The sequence below is a fragment of the Podarcis tiliguerta genome, assembly GCF_965153285.1.
Source record: "Podarcis tiliguerta genome assembly, chromosome: 8".
Taxonomy (NCBI): domain Eukaryota; kingdom Metazoa; phylum Chordata; class Lepidosauria; order Squamata; family Lacertidae; genus Podarcis; species Podarcis tiliguerta.
Genome location: NC_139541.1, coordinates 22755378 through 22781957, shown reverse-complemented (window position 1 = coordinate 22781957; position 26580 = coordinate 22755378). Strand labels below are relative to the sequence as shown.

The 26580-nt window shown below is 48.2% G+C and overlaps 1 protein-coding gene across 2 annotated transcripts; it reads left to right on the top strand.

The window, feature by feature from the left end:
* Positions 1 to 25752, top strand: DHRS3 (dehydrogenase/reductase 3). 2 transcript variants are annotated; one of them, XM_083452258.1, is made up of 6 exons: positions 1 to 1644; positions 18696 to 18839; positions 19853 to 19972; positions 21868 to 22106; positions 23096 to 23221; positions 24566 to 25752. In XM_083452258.1, exons 1-6 carry the CDS (start codon positions 1450 to 1452, stop codon positions 24648 to 24650), a joined length of 909 nt encoding a protein of 302 aa, XP_083308384.1. In that variant the 5' UTR covers positions 1 to 1449; the 3' UTR covers positions 24651 to 25752. The 2 variants fall into 2 exon arrangements, with proteins under 2 accessions (XP_083308384.1, XP_083308385.1); XM_083452259.1 differs by lacking the exon at positions 1 to 1644 and adding an exon at positions 16647 to 16670.
* The last annotated feature ends 828 nt before the right edge of the window (positions 25753 to 26580 follow it).

Here is a 26580-nt window from a genome sequence, read left to right as displayed (position 1 = left end):
AGTTTAGAAAACACGTGCTCGTGTGTGTTATCAGCAGTGTATTTATGTTAAGGGAGGAGGAGAAAAGAAGAGGGAGCTTCGGCTGGCTGTTGCCGCTGCCTCTCAGTTACAAAGTACTTGAATTACAGCTTGCGCAGGCCCAACGTGGCATCCAGCAAGTCCCTGCTTGCAGGCTTGGAAAGGAGGAGGACGCAGTCGAGAGCCTGGCTCGCGCTTTAAAGTTGCGTGCGTGTTTCTGCTTGTGTGTGTGCGTGTATGCGCGACGCTGCTCGGGGGAGGGGAGCGAGCCCAGCTAGCCACTAGCAAGGAGATCTTCTCTGTCTCCCTCTCCCTCTCCCCCCAACCTCCAACAATACTTTAACTGTCAATCAGGCTTAATAGGGTATAAAACCTGCTCCCAGGGCAAGGGAGCCGCGCCGGGAAGATAAGAAAGTGTCCCAGGAGGAGCAGCCAGAGGTCGCCGAGAGGGACGCAGGCAGGCAGGCAGGCAACGCGAGTCGGACTCCTTCCCTGCCTCGGATCGGCGGCTCAGGAGCAAACAAGAAGCGGCCAAGGCTCTCCGCCACTTCTTTTCGCGTCTGCGTAAGAAAAAGCAGAGGAGGAGGAGGAGGAGGCGGGCAAAGGCGGCGGGGAGTTTTCTTTACGCGGCGTATGTATAGAAGGGGGAGGGACCCCGGCGCGCTGTCCTGAACCTCCCCCCCCCCGTCACTGTTTTGTTTTTTTTAAAGCCAACTCCTTCCAAAAGTCTCTTTTTTTTCCAACCCTTTCCCCGAGAAGCAATTTCCTGAACTCCCCAGAATAGACATGAGCTGTCTGGAAAAGCGCTGCCGGCTCCCCATGCAGACGCCGCCGCCTCGGAGAGCTTCTGGGGGGCTTTCCAGCCCGGCTTAGACGGCAGGACGCTCTCCAAAGGAAACAAGGAGTTTTCTTTCGCGAAAGCGGAGAAACGGGCTCGATCCTCTCCGGGACCCGGATCGCCCAGCAACTCTGGAAAGTTCTTCCGAGCTGTTTGTTTTGAGATCTCCCGCTCCTCAGCGCGGCTGCTCTTGCTTGGCACTTTGGGAGAGCCCCAGCGCAAGATCTGTATATCTATATTTATACATCCATATGTGTACTCGGAAGTAAGCTCCGTTTTTAAGCGGGCTGGCGCCCGGGTAGAGCGTACCTAGGACGGCGGCTTTCCATTGGATTCTCTACCCACCTGCGAGGAAGTCCGACCGAGGAAGCCAGAAACTCGCGCAACGCCAGAGCGGACTTTTGCGCGCAAGCTCGCGCAACCCATCTTCTCCCCCCCTTTTTTTGTTTTTTTGTTTGGCGGGGTGAAGATACGTTTGCCTAGGATCCGACACACACTTTTGGACGCCGTGCTCCCCCTTCCCCACCCCTCCTTCTCGACGGACTCCTCAAAATTCCCTCCCTCTTCGTGTGTAACCCCCCAACCCAAAGAGGATGGTTTGGAGACGTCTGGGCGCTCTGCTGCTCTTCCCGGTGCGGATGCTTTGCTTGGTAGCCAAGGCGGCGGCGTCCACGGTGCTCCCCAGCAAACTCCGCGACTTGGCCGGGGACAGCGTGCTCATCACCGGAGGAGGACGCGGCATCGGGCGCTACTTGGCCAAGGAGTTCACCAGACGAGGCGCCCGCAAGGTGAGAGGCTGGGAATAATGGGTGGCAATGATTTGAAGGCTGGGTGCGTGCGCCTTCTGGGGAGCGCGGGGGGGGGGGTCCAACCTGAAGCTGCCTTCCAGGTCCCCCTTCCAACCTCTCCGCTTGCATCGGTGAAGCATAGTAGCCAACTCCTAGAGGCCGAGGAGTCTTCGCCAGCCACCCCACAATAAAATATTTGAGGGTGCCAGGCCCCCCTAAAGTTGATGGGCATTGCCATTCAAATGGTGTGCGTGTATCGTGCCTTGTGATTGATTGCGTGGGTCTTACCTGGACCCCCAAAATATTTTATTCAAGTTGGCATCCTTGCTGTAAAGGGACCCTGCAGTTTAAGGGTTAGCCTACAGGACAACTGAATTCTACTCAGAGTAGATTCCTGGAAATGGGTGAGCCTGTTACTTGCACCCATTAGCCTGGGTCTGCTGTTTGTTTATTGCATTTATACCCGACCTTTTCTCTCTCTAACCAAGCTACTTGAGGGGGGCTACATGGTTCTCCCTTTCTTCATTTAATACACAACAACAACAACGCTGTGAGGTTGATTAGGTGGAGAGACAGTGACTGGTTCCACGTCAGTGTCATGGCCAAGTAGGGATTTGAACCGTGCTCTGCCAAGCTCCTAGTCTGACACTCTAACCAGTAGGCTACCACTGGCTCTCATTGACTAGCCTTGGCTGCAACCCTAAAACTGGGAGCAGGGCAGGGGAAGCACACCTGAAGCTGCCTCTCCCACCGCCTCCCAACTTCTCTACTTGCATTGGTGTGGCAGAGATTGTGCAATGAAGACAGGGCAGCCTAATGGTCAAGGCTGCATTCCTAATCCCACTTAACCTGGGGTTCTGAGGGGAGTAGGAGGAGCCTCCGCTTGAAGCTACTTTCCAAACCTCCCCCCCCCCCCCGCCTCCAATTTATCTGGCTGCATGAATAGAGCAACTGTGCAAGTGACAGATTGTGCAATTAAGGTGGAGTTGCCCGGCGGCTCATGCAGCAATTCTCAACCCACTTAACCCGGACGGAGAGCAAGCCCCACTGAATCAATGGGACTTGCTTCTGAGAAGCCATGTTTAGGATGCAGCCTAAATTGCGGGCAGTGCTCTGCAATGAGGGAGATGCCACAGATCTCTGATCAGTTGGCTCCCACACCCAAAACTCAGGTGGGCTGGCTTGCCACATTTTATTTATTCATTAACTTAATTTCTACCCCACTCCCCATTTTATTCCACAACATCCCTGTGATTATAGGGTGAGAGACAGTCTTGGAAGGTCACCCCAGGGAGCTTTATGGCTAAATGGGGATTTGAACCCTGGTCTCTCAAGTCCTAAGTCGGACCCTCTAACCACTACACCTGAAGCAAGTAAAGTAGCCAACTATGCCATCTAAAGGAATGTGTCTGTGCATACAGGTTTAAAACCACTTTACAGCACCACTGGCTATGAATTGGGTAGCTCCCAGTTCAGATCTCAACTCTGCCTTAATTTGATCCTAGAGACTTAATTTAATTTGATCCTTGAGAGTTGGAAGGGACCCGAAGCATCATCTAGTCCAACCTGCTGCAATTTCCCTAAATGGTCTTCATCAAACCACTCTTTTTGCCCACCCTTCAACTACAATAAGAGGAATATTAATCTAGATTACAGGGTTATTGTATGGATTATGGTTTCCAGATAATGCAGGAAGGATAATATCCCGAGTCAGGCCATTGGTTCATCTAGCTCAGCCTACACTGACTGGCAGTGGCTGTCCGGGGTTTCAGGCAGGAGTCTCTCCCCACTCTGCTGGGGATCAAACCGGGGACCTTCTGTGGTAGATGCTTTACCACTGCAGCTCTCAGGGGTTGCCAAACTGTTTGGGCACACGGGTGCATTTGCAAACTCTTGTGGGCGCCATGTGCCTTATGTGATCATCCACACATGCACACACTGTGTTTATGAGCCATGTGTCATGCAGAGGTTAAGGCTGTGGTCCTAAGCAGCTCCTGGAAGAGCTGTGTAGCTCAGTGGCTGAGCATCTGCCTTGCAAGCAGAAGGTCCCAGGTTCAGTTCCTGGCATCTCCAGGTAGTAGCAGGAAAAGACCCTTTTCTGAAACCATGCATAGCCTCTGCAAGTCAATGTAGATGATAATGAGCCAGATGGATCAATGGCCTGTGTTTGTATAAGGCAGCTTCCTATTTAAACCAAACTCTCTTTTTTCAAAACCATGAGGACTAGAACCCTGCTTTATTTTTTTAAGGGAAGGACCAAAGCTCAATGGTAGAGCACACCCTTCTGGTGCAAAAGATCCCCCGTTCAATCCCAAGCATCTTTAAGTAGGGCTGAGAGCCTGGAAGAGCCATTGCCAGTCAGTGCAGACAATACTGAGCTAGATGGACCCAGTAGTCTGACTTGGTAGAAGGCAGTTTCCTATGTAACTCAATATGACTTTCTTCTGTATAGCCATGCATAGGATTGCATGGCTTATAGCACACATGTGCCGTTGGTGCTCTGTCAAGGTGATTTAAGCTTTCTTTCTGCCTGGCAGTTTTCACACTGCATGTGCAACCGGGGTAAAGGATTTGCCTCCCCCCCCCCCAGCCCACACACTGCTAGCAATATTTCTTGCAGATGATAAGGGAGCAGTCACGCCCAGGGAGGGGTAGACCTCCCACATCCAGCTCTCATTGAGCTGAATGACACCCCACGGCCCAGTGGAATGCAGCCAGACCATTACGGCTGTCTGGTTTGTTTGCTAAATGGAGAGGGGCTCTAGGGCGTCAGGAATATGTGCAAACCTTTATTTCCATGGGTGGCAGATGGCAGATCTGGAGCTACCGGTAAATGTCTGGGTAGTTCATAGCAGAGCAGCAAAGATTTCTGACTCTCGACTGCTCGACATTGTTAGCAACCTTTGGGTAAACAGGAATGAATTTTACACGGGAGGGGTACATGCAAAACTAGTTCCTGGGCTTACATTTACTCACAGTAGACCCATTGAAATTAAATGATGTGATTAAATAAGGTCCATAGAATTCAACTTAGTTGAATACCACCCTCTAATCCTAAATCTATGGCTTCAGACACACCATGCATTTAAAGCACAAGACTCCCCTCCTCCCAAGAGTCCTGGGACCTGCAGTTTACCCTTCGCAGAGCTACAATTCCCAGCACCCTTGTCAAACTGCAGTTCCCAAGATTCTTTGGAGGAAGTCATGTGTTTTGAAATGTGCTTTAAATATTTGCAGTTCTGGTCGTTTTGTACCTGACCCTTGTGTGGGTGGATTTGGGGGTTGGGAGGGGGCCAACAGCCTGAAGTCTTCCCTCCCTTGATTATGCAACCACTCCATAATCTGGAGCATGTGGCAGCAGGTTGTGGCTTCCGGGAGGTGAAGGGAGTGTAGTTTGCACATGCCCAGAGATGCAATCTGCCCTTTGATGTGGCTCGACTGAATGCAGTGGGTTTCGGAACAAAGGCAAATTTGGGACTGGCCTGTCTTGGGGTTCTGACATAAGAAGAACTCTGTGGAAAGTCTGTTTTGTCCATTTGCACACAGTGTGGAAAGAGAGGCTTCTTGGAAGCTCAGAATCTAGGGGCAAAGGCACCACCACAACTTGACCACTGAACCTCAGCCTCCACAGAACCTCTGTGATAGCTCAGTCCTTAGAGCATGAGACTCTTAACCTCAGAGTCATGGGTTTGAGCCCCACATTGGACAAAGGATTCAGAATTGGACCAGATGACCTTCAGGGTCCCTTCCAACTCTACAATTCTGATTCTATGAAAACGAATTTGCTGAATCCTCTAAGCCAGTAGTCATTGCCACATCTTGTAGCTAAGTGGTGGTGACAGGTAAATTGAAACTCTGGTCTCAGAGGGGCTGGGCAGTGTATCTTCAAATGGTAAGACTATGTATTGATTCACTTCCAGATGTGGAAAGCCAGCTCCCTAGGGAGTGGGACTCTGAGCTTCTACCCCAGAGTCCTGCTCCAATGGCACCCCTGCCTGCATGTTAACTACAAATTATAAGAAGAGCTGGATGGTCAGTTCCTTAGTTAGCTTGATGGGGATATTGGATAATGCTGTCTTTCCATAAGCTACATAGAACTGATGGAGTCTCATTACTGCTTACTGGGCTGGTTGCATGCCAGGGGAACATTAGACATGGCTTGTTTGTTGCAGTCCATACCACTAGGGGGAGCTTCTCAAAAAAATTGCATTATAAAGACCCTTCCCGATTGGTGTTTCGCTGTGGGTGTACAGTGGTACATCGGGTTAAGTACTTAATTCGTTCTGGAGGTCCGTTCTTAACCTGAAACTGTTCTTAACCTGAAGCACCACTTTAGCTAATGGGGCCTCCCACTGCTGCCGCGCCACCGCCGCGCGATTTCTGTTACCATCCTAAAGCAAGCTTCTTAACCTGAAGCACTATTTCTGGGTTAGCAGAGTCTGTAACCCGCAGCATCTGTAACCTGAAGCATATGTAACCCGAGGTACCACTGTATCCTGCAACATGTGCTTGATTCATTGATAATGCATTAGCGGTGGGTTTGTTCTGCTTTCGTTTGTGCTTCCTCGATGCTGCCACAAAAGTGCTGTTTGGAGGTGCTACAGCACAACAAAAGCGAGACAACAATGGCAACAGCAGCCCCCAAACATTTGTAGTATGAAAAGTTATGGGATTTCAGCAGGAAGTTACGAGGTATGCACCGATTGGAAATGAAGCAGTGTGACCCATCTAAAACTTCTGTCTGCATAAACAGCATTGAAAATGGGATCAAGTATGACCCCCACCCCCAATTGTATCATGAGCACCAATCATCATATATTTTCAATAAAAAGGACATCTGGGGATGCCCTAAGTAAGCCTTAGGATTCATTCAACCCAGTATTGTCTGCTCTGGACAACCAAGTCCGTTGACGCAGGCATCAAATCTGGGATTTCTGACATGCAAAGCCAGCTACACTTGACTGTGCAAATGAGAGGCAGCGTTTCAAAAACTGAACAGGAGGCCAAAGCAACCGAACTGGGGAATCTGGTTGGGTGACACCAGAAGAAAGGGGACGACTCTGTTGGTTTTGATTGGCGGCAGGGATTTCAGGGGGTGGGGCCCTGTGCTGGCGTGTGCGCACACGTTGTGGTGGGGAAAACCCCTTCGTGCTTCCAAACGGCAGAGATGCCAATCTTGTTCCAGCTTGCACGGAAATAGGGAGTGCGTTCACGAGCTGTGCAGCTGACTGACAGTTTGCATTTGTGATTTACAGGCTGAGTACACTCTTTGCTGTTTATTTATCATCGGTATTTTTATACCGTGCACATATGGGCGTTTGTACATACCAGGGGCTGCCACCCTTGCTTGGTTTGTTCACCCAACCAGTCCCCTTGCCAAAACAACCCCCTTCCCTTAGAACTCGTCAAAAGCCTTTTATGATTATCCCCCCACTTCTCACCCTTCCTCCGCCCCACCACCACCAATGTTGGAGGTGCAAAAGAGAAAGGCAGGGTGGGTTGCAAAAGTCTTGTATCTTCTTCTGTTGGGATGAAGAGTTGGTCCAGCAGTAGGAGGAAGGAGACCAGAAGAAGCCAGCCAGCCAATCTGGGAATCGGCAACTGCTGCAGCAGTAGATTACCAGGGTGACTGGCTACCACTTCTGGCAGCCTTCCTTATTCCCACACAGACTGACCCTTCATCCTAATTGGGTGGGTGGCTGGTGGCAGAGTGGCTCTCCAAGCTGCCCAGGGAGGAGAAAGGTCACCAGTAGCACAGTGCTGTCCACTGGAACCCAGTGGCAGGGCTCCCAGGGCTGGCAGACTGAGGATTCAGCAAAGACCAAACCCATGGGACTCACTAATGTGTGTTAGCGATTGCAGCAGAGAAACAGGGGAGCAGTCGATTCTGGATTAACGGATTTGGCACAAACGAAAGGTGCACTCTAGATCACTGGAACAAGGCAGGCTAGCAATAGCCAAGCTTCCCCTTCTTCTGGCTATAGGACTCTGCTTTAGCTGGCTGGAGAGACAGGGGTTATCGCAGGAAGTAAAGCAAGTATGTAGCTATGCTGGAAAGGTTGGAGAGTGAGGGAAAAAGCAAGCAGGCTGTTTTGCAGTAGGAAGAAGCACAGATCCTGACAGAGGACAGATTGGGCCTCTGAGAGAAAAGGGTAGCCAGAGAGAATATTTTGCCACACTTCGTATTTTTGTGTGTGTGTGCTTCCTTGAATGACCTGGATACTAGGACTGGGGAATATCTGGTTTTCAACCTCGTGCTATATCACCAGCTAAAAATCGTGATATACTGATATATCACAATGTCTGAAATAAGGATGGAGCTATGTAGAGGAATTGGCTAGCTTCAGGGTTTTCCCAGCATTGTGATTTTTGCCTAGCACAAACCCATCATGATTTGTGATATATTGCCAGGTCAGAAATTATAAGACCAATATCACAATATGGACTTCAAACCGGTTTTTAGACGATATATGGATATATCACCCAGCCCTACTGGGTACGAAGTGGATCAGTCCATTGAGTAGTTCACAGAGCTGTTTGTACATTGGGGTTGGGAACCTCAGATGTGGCCCTCTAGGCCTCTCTATGTGGCCCCATGGAATCTCCCCAGGTTGCTCCCAGCAGTCCTGCTTTGCACCTTATTTGAGTGTTTTTGCCTGGCTGGAATGTGTCCTTGAATTACAATAGCGGCTTGTGCTTGTCCAGATCAGGGATAGAGCATAAAAACTTGCTTACTAAGCAAAGGTAAATTTGCATCTGCTGCTCCGCCCACTTTTGTCTCTGGCCCCGCCCACCAGCAATGTCACACAACCCTTGGAAGGTTGGCTAGTAGGAAATGCAGCCGTCTGACTGAGAAAGATTCTCCAGCCCTAGTGTAGGTTATTTCCAAGTGGTCTGTGGAGACAAGAAGTCTGGCTATCACTGCTCCAAGGTGTTCAGGTGCAGCGCTCTTGCTGAGAGCTCTGAGCATCGCTGTCAAGAGGTTCTCAGCACCGGTTGCGTTCAGCTCCTTCTTGAGCACCTCCATAAGCTTCTCGGCACCCACCGGGCTCCTGAGCTTCCTCTGCCTGTTTCGCCATGTCCTCACATGCTCTTCCAAGAGCATGCGTCTCTGTCCAAACCCTGCTTCTCAAAGCGAATTTCACTTCCCTTGCGGCTCTTGTTGAGTCCCTGCCACCTGTTTCATGTGGTTTCCGTATGGAGTTTCTCTTCCACGACGATTATGTAACTCTGGTGATTTTGCTCAACTGCTTCTTGTGGGCAGCTGCGCCTCCTGTTGATTAAGCTTAAGCCAATCTTCAAGCGTCGATCTGGAGGGGGGCCAAGAAGTCTTAGCCTAACAAGAAGAGGAAGAGAGAGGAAGAGGGCAGAGAGAGAAGGGTGGGAAGCCGACTTACAGCAGCGTGGGCCATCCAGTTACTTTCCATTGGGACGGAGACACTGAGGGGGTGGCCCTTCGCAGTGAAATCTTTCTTTTTTCAGACAAACTTTTATTGATTTTCACAGATTTTACAAATTTGCTTACATTTTAATATATGTTTCTCTTAGAATTTTGACTCCCCACCCTTACTTCCTTGCTGTTTTTATTCCCACCTTATACCTACTGTTTTATATGACATACTTTTCTCTAATACAATTATCCTCTATTTCACTTATCGTTGTTCTTGTCCCGCTGCGCATAATTCGAACCTTGTCCGTGTTTTCATTCGACTATAACAGTTCTTCAACTGGTCCGGAAAGGGTTCTCCACCACTCTTCCATAAACAGTTTGCGTCTTTTACCTCTTATTTTTTGCTGTCAAATTTTGCCATTTCCACATAGCCCATTCACTTTTGAAGCCATTTCTCCGTAGCTAGTACTTCTCCTTCTCTCCATTTCTGTGTGTACAGGATTCACAACAAAATCTTTCGCATGGACAGAATCCAGCTACGTTTCGCTGACAGGAGAACCTTTGAAATTAATGGACCCAAAATGAGTCAGGACCCTTAATTTCATTGGGTCTACTCATGAGTAGGGCTAACATTGGCAATAACACTCTTGTCGCTTTCGGTTTCTCGTTTTCCCCCCAATTTTCAGTTCTCCATATTTCTGCAGGGATTTTGTGATTCTGTTTATTTTATATTTAAAAAGCCACAATGAAAATTCATCAGCATATAAATGCAAATTTCTCTTAATGTATCCTGCCCTGCCTTTTGCAAGCAGTGTCCCCAAGAGGATGCAGTTGGTGTGTTATTTTCATGAATGTGTGCAGAAAAATGCAGGATGGGCCTGGGCAGTACAGAAGCCAGCAGCTGATGATACTGAGGCCAGCTAAGAAAGGTCAGACTCACAGAGTTTGACCTTTGTCCCAGCAGGGATTAAATTGATTCTAATTAATAGGCTTCACAATGGAGGGCTACCTTTAGTGGAGTTTAAAGGGCTTGGGTCATTGGTGGGTTGTTGTTGTTGTTGCTTTTTCCAGTCTGCCATAAATTACATCTCTAATTAACTTGGGGTCCTCTTTGTAGCTGTCCTTTCCCCACCCTCCCTGCCCTCTAGCTTCTTAAATGCATCCCACTGCACTCCCAGCAATGCCAATATAGCTATATTTGCAACCTGGGGGTGAACACACGCAGAAATAATTTTGTTTAGATTTTTTTTTAAGAAAAGAAAACACAGACAGGGAATTAGGGCTTTTTGTGGTTGTCTTCTGCAACATGTCATCGATGCAGTAATGAGGCCTTAGCTGTGTCCACATCCACTGGTCATTCCTCATTATTAGCTGTTCTCTGATGCTTCCACAATATTATGGTATTGTTGCCATCTGGAGGGATTTTATGGGGCTGCATTCACACCACAATTTATTCTGTCTCCCCTGCATTTCCTTGCCTGTTAATATTTCACAGAATCATAGAGCTCAAAGGGACCCCCCCCCCCCCAGGGACTTCTCTTTCAACCCCTTGCAATGCAGGAACCACAGCTAAAGAATCTGTGGTAGATGGCTGTCCAATTTCTCTTTAAAAAACCTCCGCCGGAGGTGAGTCCACCACCTTCTAGATTGGAATTGCTTGTGTGGAAGGCAAATCCTCGTGAGATGTGGTTCTCCGCTGTCCAACGCCATTCGTCCGACTTATCCAAAATAATGTTTTGACATCTGAAAGTTGGGTTTGCAGAGGGGAGAGGACATTTGCATAAGTAAGGGGAAGCCTGGCAATCAAAGGATCCTTGGTGTGTGTGTGTGTGTGTATGTGTGTGTGTGTGTAAGCACATCCGGATTGCTTGAGAGAATTGGCACCCGCTACCTCCTTTGTGGCTCAGGGTTCATCGGCTGGTCAGGCAGTTCCCCCCTCCCAACCTATGACATCATGACAATTTTGTTTATCCCTCACACAGAACAAGCACTGTGAAGGGAGAAATGGCTTCCAACTACTTGTCCCCCAAATCTTTCTTCTTTCTTTCTTTCTTTCTTTCTTTCTTTCTTTCTTTCTTTCTTTCTTTCTTTGCTTCAATTCAGCAGCTGCAAGACACTTGAATCAGGAACCCTGCAGCCCAGCAATTTTTGCTCTCATCAACAAGCAAGCATGACAACAATAATTTCTTCCTCTTTCCTTTGAATTCTTTGCAAGCTGGTTGCACCGCCAGAGACCATTCCAGACAGGGGATGGTGGTGTTTTTTATTTTATTTTAAGCAAGTATATTCAGCAGCATGTCATGGACACAAGAATGGTACGCTAGTGGCAAACTTAACACTGAGCTGTCCAAATACCATAACAGCTTTGTTAGTTGTGCTCTGATGCTTGTAAGAGGTGATCCGTTAGAAGTTTATAAGGTTAGGCATGGCATAAAGAACACACAAAGCTTTGTTGCAGTCCACAGACCCAAAATACATAGTACAACAATAGTATATAGCAACAGTCATTAAGGTGTAAGATCAGCCTTGCTAGTCAACAGAGAAGCTTAAGCCTATACATACTGATTTCTGATTTTTACTGCCTCTGAGAGGAGTTTTGCTACATCCAGTGTAATAGTATCACACTTACCCTCAAGAAGAACCTTGACATGAAATGAGTTGGCCATTCCAGGTTGTTCTGACAGTACAGTGGTACCTCGGGTTACATACGCTTCAGGTTACAGACTCCACTAACTCAGAAATAGTACCTCGGGTTAAGAACTTTGCTTCAGGATGAGAACAGAAATTGCGTGGCAGCAGCAGGAGGCCCCATTAGCTAAAGTGGTGCTTCAGGTTAAGAACAGTTTCAGGTTAAGAACGGACCTCCGGAACAAATTAAGTTCTTAACCTGAGGTATCACTGTATTGGATTGCTTACCATGAAGTTGTTACAGTAAGGGCCACACATTTTTAACAATTTAAAAAATAGGTGCCAGTTCTACATACCCTTGAGTACGCCCCCCCCCCCCCCAGGGGCGGGGGAAGCACTGGGTCTCGTAGGTTTAACAGTTTAGCATGCAGAATTTGCTTTGCTCTCTTGCCGCCACCCTGTTTCATCCCAGGGATTAGGAATCCAATGGAAGGAACTCCCCAATCCTTCTCAAAATACGTCACTGTATCTTTCCATTCTCTGCCGACACCTCTCGCTGTTTGCTTTCCATTATCTTTAATGCTCAAAGATTTGCCTCTGGCCCAACGGTGTTTACCATAGTTTCTCAGAGGTGTCATTAAGAGGCCTCTTAATGTCAGACTCCAAGCATCAAAAGGGTTTCTCTCCCAGCCTTGGACAATGGTCAACCTTTCACATATCTCCCTTGCACAAAAGCTTGCCAAATCTCTTTTTTATATATACATGCCAGTATGACATTACTTGGATTATCTTTTTTTTAAAAAAGTAAGAGCTATTCCAGGAAGGGATGATAGTGCTTTATATATGGAGTCTGAGCACTGGTCCATCTAGCTTAGCATGGTCTGTGCTCCTCCAGATCTTGATGGACTATAGGTAAAGGTAAAGGGACCCCTGACCATTAGGTCCAGTCGTGGCCGACTCTGGGGTTGCGGCGCTCATCTCGCTTTATTGGCCGAGGGAGCCGGCATACAGCTTCCGGGTCATGTGGCCTATCTGCTATGCTCCACTATGTTCACACTGTTGGCTCATGTTAAGTTGACCACAAACTTAACATGAGCCAACAGTGTGACGCGGCAGCTAAAAAAGCCAATGCAATTCTGGGCTGCATCAATAGGAGTATAGCATCTAGATCAAGGGAAGTTATAGTGCCACTGTATTCTGCTCTGGTCAGACCTCACCTGGAGTACTGTGTCCAGTTCTGGGCACCACAGTTCAAGAAGGACACTGACAAACTAGAACGTGTCCAGAGGAGGGCAACCAAAATGGTCAAAGGCCTGGAAACGATGCCTTATGAGGATCGGCTAAGGGAGCTGGGCATGTTTAGCCTGGAGAAGAGGAGGTTAAGGGGTGATATGATAGCCATGTTCAAATATATAAAAGGATGTCACATAGAGGAGGGAGAAAGGTTGTTTTCTGCTGCTCCAGAGAAGCGGACACGGAGCAATGGATACAAACTACAAGAAAGAAAATTCCACCTAAACATTAGGAAGAACTTCCTGACAGTAAGAGCTGTTTGACAGTGGAATTTGCTGCCAAGGAGTGTGGTGGAGTCTCCTTCTTTGGAGGTCTTTAAGCAGAGGCTTGACAACCATATGTCAGGAGTGCTCTGATGGTGTTTCCTGCTTGGCAGGGGGTTGGACTCGATGACCCTTGTGGTCTCTTCCAACTCTATGATTCTATGATTCTATGATTCTATGATTCTATGATTCTATGGCCAGCATGACTAAGCCACTTCTGGCGAACCAGAGCAGCACACAGAAACGCAGTTTACCTTCCCGCCGGAGCGGTACCTATTTATCTACTTGCACTTTGACGTGCTTTAGAACTGCTAGGTTGGCAGGAGTAGGGACTGAGCAACGGGAGCTCACCCCGTCATGGGGATTCAAACCGCCGACCTTCTGATCGGCAAGTCCTAGGCTCTGTGGTTTAACCCACAGTGCCACCCGCATCTATAGCTCCCATCAACCCTGTCTTCATGGAGGCTAAGTCTATTTGTGGCTGCTGGCCGTGATGGCTATACTCTGCCTCCATGAGCAGAGGCAGTGATGCTGCTTCTGCATCCCAGTTGCTGGAAACCACAGGAGGGGAGAGTGGTCTTGTGGATGGGTCCTGCTTGCGGGTTTTCCACAGGCATCTGCTCAGCCACTGTGAGAACAGGATACTGGACTAGATGGGCGCAGCAGGACAATTGTGATGACCTTATCTTCAAGGGCAGCCCATTGTAGAGCACACTGTAGCAGTCCAGTCTGGTGTCTCTGAAAAAAATTACACTTCACTTGGGAAGACAGGCAAACTAATGTCAATGTACTGGAAGAAGCAAAGATCATCAGTGTTGAAGCAATCATTTTTCAACATCAACTTCGTTGGACTGGTCATGTTGTTTGGATGCCTAACTATCGTCTTCCAAAGCAACCAGTCTATTCCAAACTTAAAAATGGAAAGTGTAATGCTGGTGGTCAACAAAAGAGGTTTAAAGACTTTCTCAAGGCAAATCTAGAGTAATGTAGTATAAGCACCGACAACTGGGAAACACTGGCCTGCGAGCACTCCAACTGAGAACAGCCTTTACCAAACCTTCACCGTGATCAACTCCTGCCCGGAAACCTCTGTCCCCACTGTGGAAGGACGTGTGGGTCTAGAATTGGCCTCCACAGTCACTCACTGTTAAAACTGTGTTTATGGAAGATGATCTTAATAGGCTACGAGTGATCGCCAGAGAAGAAGAAAGAAGAAGTCCAGTCTGGAAGCCATCAGAGCATGGAATGCAATGTGCATGCACATTGATCACAAGCCATTTTTACTATTTATAGTTCTGCTACAATCAGGTCCCATTCAATGGCTTCCCATGGAGGCATCTGCTTGGCCATTGTGAGAACAGAGTGCCAGACTAGATGGGCCATTGGCCTAATCCTGCAGGCCACTTCAATTCTTATGTTCACTGGCCATTCCGGCTGTGGCCGAGAGGACAACATATATAAGTTTTAATAACATTCACACGTCTCTCAGCAACTTTTCCCACCAGGACGAAGCAAAGTCGTGGGTACCAGTATTACATTTAAGCAAGCCCCTCTTTGCAGGCAGCTGAAAAGAAGGGACAAAATTTGACCTCACCCAGTCCCTTTCTTCCATGACTTAACACAAACTTTGCTCTCTTTCAGCTACTGTTTGCACTTGCTCAAGCTGTTACCCTTTTGTCAACAGGTACCTTTGTGTGGCCCCGGCTGACAGATCCTTCCTGGCTTCACGAGTTATGAAGTGCCCATTAAGGGCAGGCAGATCTGGTAGCATTGCTTTCTCTCTGCTTCTCATTTTTCCAGTCTTAAATTCAGGTCTCCGCATCTCTGGAGCAAATTCGCATTTTTGTAATATTAAAAAACAAACAGACCCACATCCTCGTTAAAATTCACCAGCATTTTAAGTGCACGGTTCTCCTAACAGACACAATTTTTAATGCAGGTCTGGCTAACAGACACATCTTTGCAATGCACTTCCCCCTACTATAAAATATTTTTGTATGTTATTTTCATTAATATATGCATTTCAGGCTTGAAGCACCAACAAGAGTACCTTGAACTGGGCCCAGAAGTGAACTGGCAACCAATGCAGCTGTTTTAAAATGGGGTTTATATGGGGCACAGGATGCTAACTGTTGAGCAAAATGAAAAAAAAATCTGGCGGAATGGAATGGAGTATCTTGGAAGGGGAAATGGCTGACTGGCTGGCACCTTACATAGGAAGCATACTGGGCACCGCAACTAGGTCAGCTGGTAGAGCATGAGACTCTTAATCTCAAGGTCATGTGTTTGAGCCCCATGTTGGGCAAAATATTCCTGCATTGCAGGGGGTTGGACTAGATGACCCTTAGGGTACCTTCCAACTCTGGAATTCTATTAAGTCTATGCAACATTTATTGCAGGGCCGACTTTTGTTGGTATTTATTCCTCCTGGGCATGCTTTCTTTCGTCTGCTTGTCTCCAACAAAACCTTTCCCGCCTGTTTATCTATTGTCTGTACTCCTTGCATTTTTTTCTTTGCACCTTTTTCTTTTAGAAGACCCTCCCCCACACCCAAATTTACATTACGTTTTTTTAAATTTAATTTTTTATTGAATTTTACAAAAAAAGAAAAAGAAAGAGAAGCAAAGAATAATACATAACACTGTAAACACATTTATACAGTGGTACCTCAGGCTACAGACGCTTCAGGTTACAGATTCCACTAACCCAGAAATAGTACCTCAGGTTAAGAACTTTGCTTCAGGGTAAGAACAGAAATCATGTGGCGGCGGTGGCGCAGCAGCAGTGGGAAGCCCCATTAGCTAAAGTGGTGCTTCAGGTTAAGAACAGTTTCAGGTTAAGAACGGACCTCCAGAACAAATTAAGTACTTAACATGAGGTACCACTGTATACATATTTTCCAAAATGCAGACTGGAAAAAAAAAGACAAAAGTTGTTTGCCGCCTTCGGCATCTTTACAATAAGGCAGGATGCCATTTTTTCAACAAAACACACAACCATGTGCCACGATGTTTCCGCATTGCTCCTCCTCTGCTGACGCCAACCACAGAAGGCAAATGGGGTTGGTGGCAGAGCGCCACCCTGCACGATGATGTCATGCCACCCGTTGCGTTGGCATGGGAAGGGAAAAGAATGGCATCAGTGCGGAGCCCCTCTCGGTCTGCTATTTGGGGGGTAGAGGCAGTTAGCAACCCGGAGCTAATTAAGGCGCAACAGCAGAGTCCTTCCACCATCCAGCGCTGGCATCCTAGGCGGGCAGGAGGCCGCTTGCTGCTGACCCCAGCCCCTGGCAGCCCACCTTCTCCTGGGATGGCACAAGGAAGCATTCCACCTGGCTGCCAAGGATTGAGGTCACCTAGAGTAGCAACAGGGCAGGAAGCTTCTGCACAGCGCCAGCCTTCCACAGCAGGGATTAACCGCCTCGCTGAGCTGCTGCCCTCGACAATTTTCTGGTCAGTAACTTTCTGAAAAGGAGAGCGTGTCTCTCTTGCAGGAGGGAGGGAGGCCAGCAGCTGAGGAGGGGTAAGGTGGGGGGGGGGGAGAGAGAAGAGGACTGGATGGCTTCCAGGATGGGAAGCTATCACATCCGAAAACTACAGCCCTAGACAGAGGTCGGGTTTTCCAAGGCTTCTTCCTGCCCGCCCAACACAAATACAGAAACTCCAGTGCTTATTTAGAGATGGGGCTGGGATGTGTCTATTCCACTGTTATTAAAGGTGTGGGAGATATCGTGGCAGGGAATGGTTGTCTACTCTAGCAAGGCTTTGGCTGATTTCTTTAGGTTTTTTTTATAATCCACACTTAAAAAATGTAGCAGGGTGGAGTAAACAGAGGAATAAAATCAGCAGATGATCCATAAAAGCAGCAGTTAAAAGGACAAAATAATGATGATGCAAATTTAGGAATTTGCCTAAACAATGCAGATTTCAGAAGACATATAAAAGAAGGCAGGTACAATTCCTGCTAAACTTCCACTGGCAGGTAGGGCAGGGCCTGCCACACTGACCTTTAGTAATGGCCAAACGAATCAGAGGATCTCAGTGGCTGAGGTGGAGCAGAAGGAATTGGGCAGTCCTTGTTGTTGTTGTTGTTAATTATTATTATTTATATGCTGCCCATCTGACTGGGTTACCTCAGCCACTCTGGCCAGCTTCCAACAAATATAAAAGCATAATGAAACATTAAAAACGTCCCTAAACAGGGCTGCCTTCAGATGTCTTCTAAAAGGCAGATAGTTGTTTATTTCCTTGACATCTGATGGGAGGGCGTTCCACAGGGCGGGCGCCCTAACTGAGAAGGCCCTCTGCCTGGTTCCCTGTGACTTCTTGCAGGGAGGGAACTGCCAGAAGTCCCGCCCTCAGAGCTGGACCTCAGTGTCCAGGCTGAACGATGGGGGTGGAGACACTCCTTCAGGTATACTGGGCCGAGGCTATTTAGGGCTTTAAAGGTCAGCACCAACACTTTGAACTGTGCTCGGAAACGTACCAGGAGCTAGTGAAGATCCTTTAGGACTGGTGTTATATGGTCTTGGTGGCCACTCCCAGTCACCAGTCTAGCTGCCGCATTCTGGATTAGTTGTCGTTTCCGAGTCACCTTCAAAGGTAGCCCCACGTAGAGCACGTTGCAGTAGTCCAGGCGGGAGATAACCAGCACATGCATGTACTAAATCGCCTTGGTCCAGTATACCTGAAGGAGCGTCTCCACCCCCATCGTTCTACCCAGACACTGAGGTCCAGTGCCGAGGGCCTTCTGGTGGTTCCCTCACTGTGAGAAGTCAAGTTACAGGGAACCAAGCAGAGGGCCTTCTCGGTAGTGGCGCCTGCCCTGTGGAACACCCTCCCACCAGATGTCAACTACCAGACTTTTGGAAGACATCTGAAGGTAGCCCTGTTTAGGGAAGCTTTTAATGTTTGATGCATTATGGTATTTTAATCTTTTGTTGGAAGCCGCCCAGAGTGACTGGGGAAGCCCAGCCAGATGGGCGGGGTATAAATAAATTATTATTATTATTATTATTATTATTATTATTATTATTATTATTATTATTATTATTTTATTACTTTAGCCCAAGTTGTGTGGATTAACACAACTATCTTGAATCTCCCCTAGTAGCAAATCAGAAACCAGTGAAACTCAGCATCTGAGTAACATGATGGCTGTGGTTAGAAACTTGGGCAGTCCCACATGAAGCATGGTGCAGTAATCAAGCCTTAAGGTTACAATTGGCACTGGTAGGGAAGGCGGGGAGATGGACAATAGGTGGAACCAGAGCCAATGACGGGTGCAGCTACCCCCTGGCTGGTTGTGAGTGAGAAGGCAAGCAGAAAAACAAAAGGCACTGGGCTGGCAGGGTGGACACTGGGGTTAGTGGGGGCAAAGCTCCATTCATCCTTGAGGACGAAGCTGCAGTGGTGAAGCATTCTCAAAGCAACTGGATGTCATTGGGCAACGATTCTTAAAGAGCCATCTTCTTGCAGATTATCCTGTGGGGTCGGACAGAGAAGTGCCTAAAAGAAACCACGGAGGAGATCCGAGCGATGGGAACAGAGTGCCATTACTTCATCTGTGACGTGGGCAACCGCGAAGAGGTTTACCGACAGGCCAAAGCCGTCCGTGAAAAGGTACGTTTGGTGAAGAAACTGAGGGGGCTGCTCATCAAATTCGCAAATGACACCAAACTGGGAGGGATAGTGAATATCGCAGGAGATAGGATTCAAGGTGAGCCCACAGTGTGATGGAGCAGCAAAGAAAAGCTAATCTAGGCTGCATCAACCAAAGTATATTGCTCAGAAGTCATAGTACCGCTCTATTCTGCATTGGGCAGACCACACCCTTAGTACTGTGTCCAGTTCTAGGCACCAGTTAAAGAAGGATATTGGCAGGCTGGGGGGTGCTGAGGAGGGCAGCCAAGATGATAAAGGGTCTGGAAATCAAGCCTTATGAGGAACGGTTGAGGGAGTTGGGAGTGTTTAGCCTAGAGAAGAGAAGATTGAGAGGGGATAGGAGAGCCACCTTCAACTTTCTGAAGGGCTGTCACATGGAAGATGGTGAAAGCTTGTTTCCGCTCCTCCAAAGGGTGGGACCTTTCTGACATGAAGAGCTGTTTGTCAGTGGGATGGAATCGCTCAGAAACCGTACTCAACCCTGCTTCACTTTGCAAATATGCTGGTAGTAAACAATGCAGACTGGAATCTTGCTTTCTTTTTAAGGGCAGTTCCATAAGTTCAGTGGTAGAGCATCCCCTTTGCTTGCAGCGGGTCCCAGGCATTTCTGGATTGGGCTGAGAAAGGCCTGAAACCCAGGGGAACCACAGTCTGTCAGTGTAGACAATACTGAGCTCTAATATAACATGAGGCAGCTTCATGTGGAGCATCTGTAGCCAAAGAGCACAGGTATTGGATGCTGAAGGTCCTCGGTTCAATCCCCGGTGTGTCCAGGTAGGGTTGGGAGAGAGTCCTGTCTGAAACCCCGAAGAGCTGCTGACAATACTAAGCTAGATGGAATCTGTATAAGGCCGCATAATATGTTTACTGTTGGGAAACAAAAGACTGAGCTCTATGTACCTTTGGTCAGATCTTGCAGGGCTCACCCACTGACTGGGGGCTTTTCCTTTCTCCCCCCCTCTCCTCTTCAGGTCGGGGATATCACCATCCTAGTGAACAACGCAGCCGTTGTTCACGGCAAGAGCTTGATGGAGAGCGACGATGACGCACTGCTGAAATCACAGCACATCAACACGCTGGGACAGTTCTGGGTACGCAGCCATCCTTTCTCCCACGTTCTCAGGCTTGGAAGTGACAGCAGGGAATTGCAGCCAGCGAAATCTTGGCTGCTCCCAGGGATGGCTCAGCCGAATTTGGGAAGATCAGCCCGGCGTGCAAACCTGCCAGAAAAAACAGTGGGGTGGGAGGAGGTGTGTGCAGGGGGAAAGATTCCAGCTACCTACTGAAATTAATACTAAGCACCGTTAGGTGATGCTTTAGGCATGTGGTGCTCTTTTAGACATCCCTGAATTAGTCTCTACTGCTGGGTAGATTTTCCTTTTCCTGCCCCTGATCTAACCTGGGGTGATTAATTAATTATTATTATTTTTACCAATTGTCAATTAGATTGGGCATTGGGGAGCTCCTTATCTCTCTCTACCCAATGCATTTCTGCCTGTGGTCAATTGCCTCCCACCTGATATCTCAGCTCCATCCTACTTGAGGAATTGTGACTTGCAAAGGAGAAGCGGATCTCTTGCAAAGAAGAAGGTGATGGGCTCTGTGGCCCTCCTGGACTCCAGCTGCTATCATGCCTCAGCCAGAAATGGCCAATTGTCACGGATGATGGGAGTTGGAGTCCAGCAGTTCCTGGAGGGTCACAGCTTTCCCATCAGTCAGGGTTGGAGTCAGGAGCAAGTTGGCACTAAATCACACGGCGTCAGTGAAGTTCTCTTTATTCAAGGAAACCAGGGTGACTCCAGAGGCCAGGCCTAATGAGCACAACAGTTCATCCTGGTAAATCTTGCCCCTATGAGGCAGTTGTTGGGAATGAAGGTCCCCACCTTCCCACAGTTCCCTAAGTCCTCTCCTCACCCAGGTCCTTCCCAAGCAATCTGAGTCATTGCCACTGTGCCTGACTTTGCTCCACACTCTTCATATCTCTTCTGGTTCTGGGAGACCAGGGAGGGAGGGGAGCTGGTGTAGCATAAGGGGAGACTCCATGGCTTCTTCAGCAGCCTGCCTGATCTCTGCCTCTTGGGCCTCCTCTTCTCTAGCCTCTGCTTCTGGACTGCTCTCTGCCACAGCCTCTTCCTGCTCACCAAACCCTATGACCTCTTCAGCTTCCAACCCTCCTCCCTCTTCTCCCTCTAGCCCCTTATCATCATCCCACCTCCAATCCCTGGGCCCTGAGCCTTCTTTCCTTGGGGGTTCCCCAGCTGGTGCCTCCCACCACATCTCTGACACCATCCCTGCCATGACTGCCAGCTTACAGTAACACAGATGTGGGCTTTTCCAACTGGTGGCACCACTGTTGCGCAGTGCCTCCCCTCTGAAATATAGGAGTCCTCCCCACTGGTTCTCGCTTTCCACAAGCTCTTGAAGACACACTTGGTTAAAGACCAGCATCCCCTTTGAACCTCCTGATCTAATTGCCCCAGTGGCTCTTTTCATTCTTCTTCTTTTCAACGGGTCTTATCCCGTTGCATATTGTAGTTGCGGAAGATTTCGTGGAATGGTTTTTATTGTGCGTTTCAGTTAGGCACGGGTATTTTATGATTTATTTTATACTTGTAACCCACTAAGAAGCCATTTCAGTGTGCAAGTAGTACATAAATCAAGTACAGCGGACGCTCGGGTTGCGAATGTGATCCGTGCAGGAGGCACATTCGACACAACCCGTAGTGTTTGCAACTCGTGACCTGTGCGTCTGCGCATGCACGGGTTGCAAATCGGTGCTTCTGCATATGCGCAAAGCGCGATGTAGCGCTTCTGCGCAAACGCCGAAACCTAGAAGTAACCCGTTCTGGTACTTCCAGGTTCGGCGCGGTGCGCAACCGAAAATCGCTCAACCTGAAGCATCTGTTATCCGAGGTATGACTGTAATTAACAGCAGTTATCGATGATCATGATATGTGAACCAAGGTTATTCTCTCTCTGCCCACAGACCACAAAGGCCTTCTTGCCGCGGATGCTGGAACTGCAGAAAGGGCACATTGTTTGCCTCAATTCTATCCTGGCCTTGTCTGCCATCCCTGGGGCTATTGACTATTGCACTTCCAAAGCCTCCTCTTTTGCCTTCATGGAGAGCTTGACGCTTGGTCTCTTGGACTGTCCTGGAGTAAACGCAACCACTGTCCTGCCATTCCACACCAGCACAGAGATGTTTCAAGGCATGCGGATCAGGTCAGTGCAGACAGCCACAAAAACAGGTCTGGTTGGTGATGCATGAGGTAGATCCTGCATTTATGAAGGAGCAGGGGTGGGAAATCCTGGGGCAACCCAGCAACAGCTGAAGGATATCATGTAAGTGGTTTGGATAAAGCAATATACAGTACAGTGCTACCTTGGTTCTCAAACTTGATCCATTCCGGAAGTCCATTCCAAAACCAAAGTGTTCCAAAACTAAGGCGTGCTTTCCCATAGAAAGTAATGCAAAATGGATTAATCTGTTCCAGACTTTTAAAAACAACCCCGAAAATAGCAATTTAACATCAATTTTACCATTTAACAAGACCATTGATCCATGAAATGAAAGCAGTAATAATCAATGTACTGTACTATAAAATAAATAAGACAGTATTGTAGATGATAAAAATTAAAATTGTTTCTTTTTCTTACCTGCGCTGATGATAGTCATTGTTTGGATGTTTTATCCATTTCTGCTGTCACACAACCAATCAATCAGTAGCTGAACAGGGTTCCACACAGTCACAAAAACGAATTAACCGAAAAAGCCTCAAAAACAAAAATTCAAAATAAATAGTAAAAACAAAAGTGCCAAACTTATTCTGTTCTGGAAGTCCATTTGACTTCCGAAATGTTCAAAAACCAAGGCGCAGCTTCTGAGTGGTGCAGGTGCCCCGGAAACAATAGCCAACAACCGCATCGGATGTTCGGCTTCTGAAAAACATTTGAAAACTGGAACATTTACTTCTGGGTTTTTAGCATTTGAGAATCAAAGCGTTTGAGTACCAAGGCATTTGAGAACCAAGGTACCACTGTATACATTTTTAAAATATCAATACAGTTTTTAAAAACAAGGAGACGGAACATTTTTTTCAGCACCACCCTCTGTCCTCCAAAGCGTTTGCAGCCTGAGGCAGCTGCCTCATTCTGCCTAACGGTAGAGCTGGCCGCGAGGTGAACAAACAGGGCTGTGTTTTCTTTTCCAGATTCCCCAACCTCTTCCCTCCACTAAAGCCAGAGACGGTGGCTCGGAGGACAGTAGAAGCTGTTCAGCAGAACCAAGCTTTCCTCCTGCTGCCATGGACAATGCACATCCTGATCATCTTGAAAAGGTGCGGCCTGCTCCTCCACACCCATTTTTATTTTATTTGTTCGGTGATACAAGGAGGTCAAGTTAGCATGTGCTGCTCTCCGACTCCTCCCCATTTTTATCAGCAAGCCTCTGAAATGGTGGCTTGGTCCAAGGTTACCATGTGAGCTTTATGGCCAAGTGAGGGATTTGAACCTTGGTCTCCTGAGCCTATTCTGGCTGTCCCAACAGCTGAACCACACTAGCTCTCCAAATCTAGTCCTGGCAAGATGGAGCATGAATGTGGGGAGATTGAGGGGCTGCAGGTACCTACCCTGCCCTCATCATCTCCTACCTCCACCCTCAACCTTCATGTGTTGTGAAGGAAGGTCTGAAGGGGGAATCTTGGAGAGTTTGATTGGCGCTGGAAATCCTCCACACAAATGGTAAACCCAGTTCTGCAAGCCATGCAGCTATTCCCCCTTTGGACCGTCCCACGCCATGCATGAACATCTGAGACTGCAACTGGCAGGGATGGAGGGCAGCGCCTCTTGCTGCCTCTCCTTGTGTGCATCTTTGATGATGAGAAGAGGCCTGATGGAGTAGGGAAGGGAAAACCAAGGCCCAGCGGCTCTCTCGGTTCCACAAAGAGCTTGTGCCAAAATGTCAGCACAGTGAGTTGCAGAGCAACTTGAACTGTGAGATGAACACCCTGAGATGGTGAGATTGTCCCAGAAGTGGGAACCCATCACCAAAAGTTGCACGTATTTCCATAAATGTGAAGGTGTGTGTGTGTGTGTGTGTGTGTGTAGAGCCCCGTACATTAATGCAAGGCCCTTTAATTTGGCCCAGAGGTGTATGGGCAACAACTGAACCTAAGAACATAAGGAGAGGTTTACTGGATCAGGCCAGTGGCTGATCTAGTCATAGAATCATAGAAGGGACCACAAGAATCACCTGGTCTGACTCCCCACAGTACAGGAATATTCTGCCCAACCTGGGTCTTGAACTCACAACCCTGAGATTAAGAGTTTCGTGCTCTATCAACTGAGCTATCCCTCAGTCCAGCATCCTCTTCTCACAGTGGCTAACCTGTGGGAAATCAGGAAGCAGGATTTGAGCGCAAGAGCCCTTCCCCTTTCCTGCAGTTTCCAGGAACTGGTATCCGGAAGCCTCCAACTATGGAGGAACAGCAGAACCATCATGGCTAGAAGCCACCGACAGCTCTCTCCTCCGTGAATTTCTTTTTGCATTATTTGCAAAGCCTAAAATAAAAACAAATCACCCAGTCCCTTCAGCGTCCAGTGCACCTGTCCACTCTGCCTGTCCTCTGCTCTGCCTCCGGTGGACTGGCTGACCCACCCTCTCTTGCCTTCCTCTCTTGCAGCATCCTCCCGCAAGCGGCGCTCGAAGAAATCCACAAGTTCTCCGGGAGCTACACCTGCATGAACACTTTCAAAGGGCGCACGTAGGCTCCGCGTCTCGCTCACGCACCAAGCAGGCCGAGAGCCCGACGAGGGCAATCGGCGGGGCCTCCCGAGGCCACGCGCTTGCTCTCCCTTGCCACGGTGACAGCGTCGAGAGCCATAGCAGAAAGGGGTGGAAGAAGAACTCACAGGGGCAAGGAAGGGGGACAAGCAACGGCAGCCATTGCAACGTAGATTTTCAGAGGAGTTTCAAAGCCTAGCGGTTTGCCGAACCTCCCGTGCCGCGTACATTCCACTTTGGCCTGCTAATCAGGAATTGCAAATTAATTTAGAGGGGTTTCCTCCCCAATTTGTGTGTGTGTGTGTGTGTGTTGGGGAAGGGGTGTTCTCATTTTGTAAAGCTTGTAAGATTTTACTACCCTTGGGTGAGTGCTGAGACTAGTGGTTATGAAGAAGTAACAGAAAAATGGATACCACTTTTTTTTTTTAGCCAAGGAAGCAGCAAGGACCTCTGGCTCCCACATGCCAGGAAAAGAGTACGGAATGTTCCTTAGTGAGGGGCAGCTGGCAGGAGTCTTTGGCAATGGACAGAGGGAAACAGAATCAAATGCTTCTATTGGGTTATCCATAGATTGCAGGAAAAGGTGCATATTGTGTTTGCAATGCTTGGGCCAAGGAAACCATCACAACAGCCTCATCGGATCACACCAAAACCCAGAATTCTGTTTCCAGCAGCAGACAACCTGAACTCCCTGGGTTGGTTTCATTCCATTTGTCTGGAGTAAAACTACTGCCTCTGAACAGGACGTCGTCCTTCTTAGCTATGGTGGTTTATCACCATTGATAGACTCAATCTTAATATGCACAGGCTACGTGCAAGGGTTCTGCTTTTCTTTCTTTCTTTTGCAAGGAAGGAGCAAATTAAGGCGAGTCATGCAAGGGTATCTCAGCATTTTTCAAGATAGGTAGTTGGTGCATCCTCTTTCTATGGTGGCCAGAAGCCTTGGGGGAAGGATCCAATTCGCACGGACAGACTTCCCAAACGAGTCCAGCTCTTTGCTCCTAAAAATACACCTCCAAACGGACCACAAAACCAGTCACTCATGCATATACACACATATATAAATAAAGGGTTTGCTAAGCTGCAGTGGTGGTCTTTGTGTGGACTTGGCATGTTCTATGGCTGCCCATAAAAATAATAAAAAATAGCTCCAGATATAATGTGTGAATGGGATGAGGAGTCCAGTGAGAGAAGCCATTTTGTTTTCGACAGTGTATCAGCAAGCAAGATCGGCAACCAATTGTTCAGGGTATCAACCACTCGGTCATGCCCTCTTGTGGGTTACTCCAATCCATTCTGTGTTTTTCCCTCTTGCCTGCCCCTCTTTAGTTGGTAAGCATTCTGAGTCTGTCTTCACTAGGCTTGAGATGCATCAATTGTTCAAGAGATGTAAAGTCTTGCAACTTCGTGAATGGAGTCGAGTCTCCTTCTTGAAGGGTCCTGGTGGCTCTTTCTATCTAAGGACTGCATTCCCTTCTGGGCATCCTTCCTGGGAAGAGTCAAGTGTCAGTGGTGGGTGGGACCAGATAGAAAGATGGGTGGTGACATATGTGCAAATTCTGCCTCTGTACACACCCAGTTTCTGACTTCCAGCTAGTCAAACAAGGAGCTTTATATGAGTTGAAGAACATATTCCAGTGAGGAGAAAACACTCAAGGAGGATGCAAAGGTGCACTGGTAAGGGGAATGGCCCAGGGAGAGTCCTAAAGGCCCTGGGCCTAGGGCTCCTGGTTCCTGCCATACATCAGAGTAGGCCTAGGGACCAAGTGCAACCCCCAGGACTCTGTACATGATCCTTGGAACTCCATGAGACACATGCCCTCACTGGACTTGCTTTGCACCCTTCTTGGGTGTTTTCACCTGGCTGGATTGTTGTTGGTATCTGTCTGGCTCTGGAGACACTGGAATGCACCT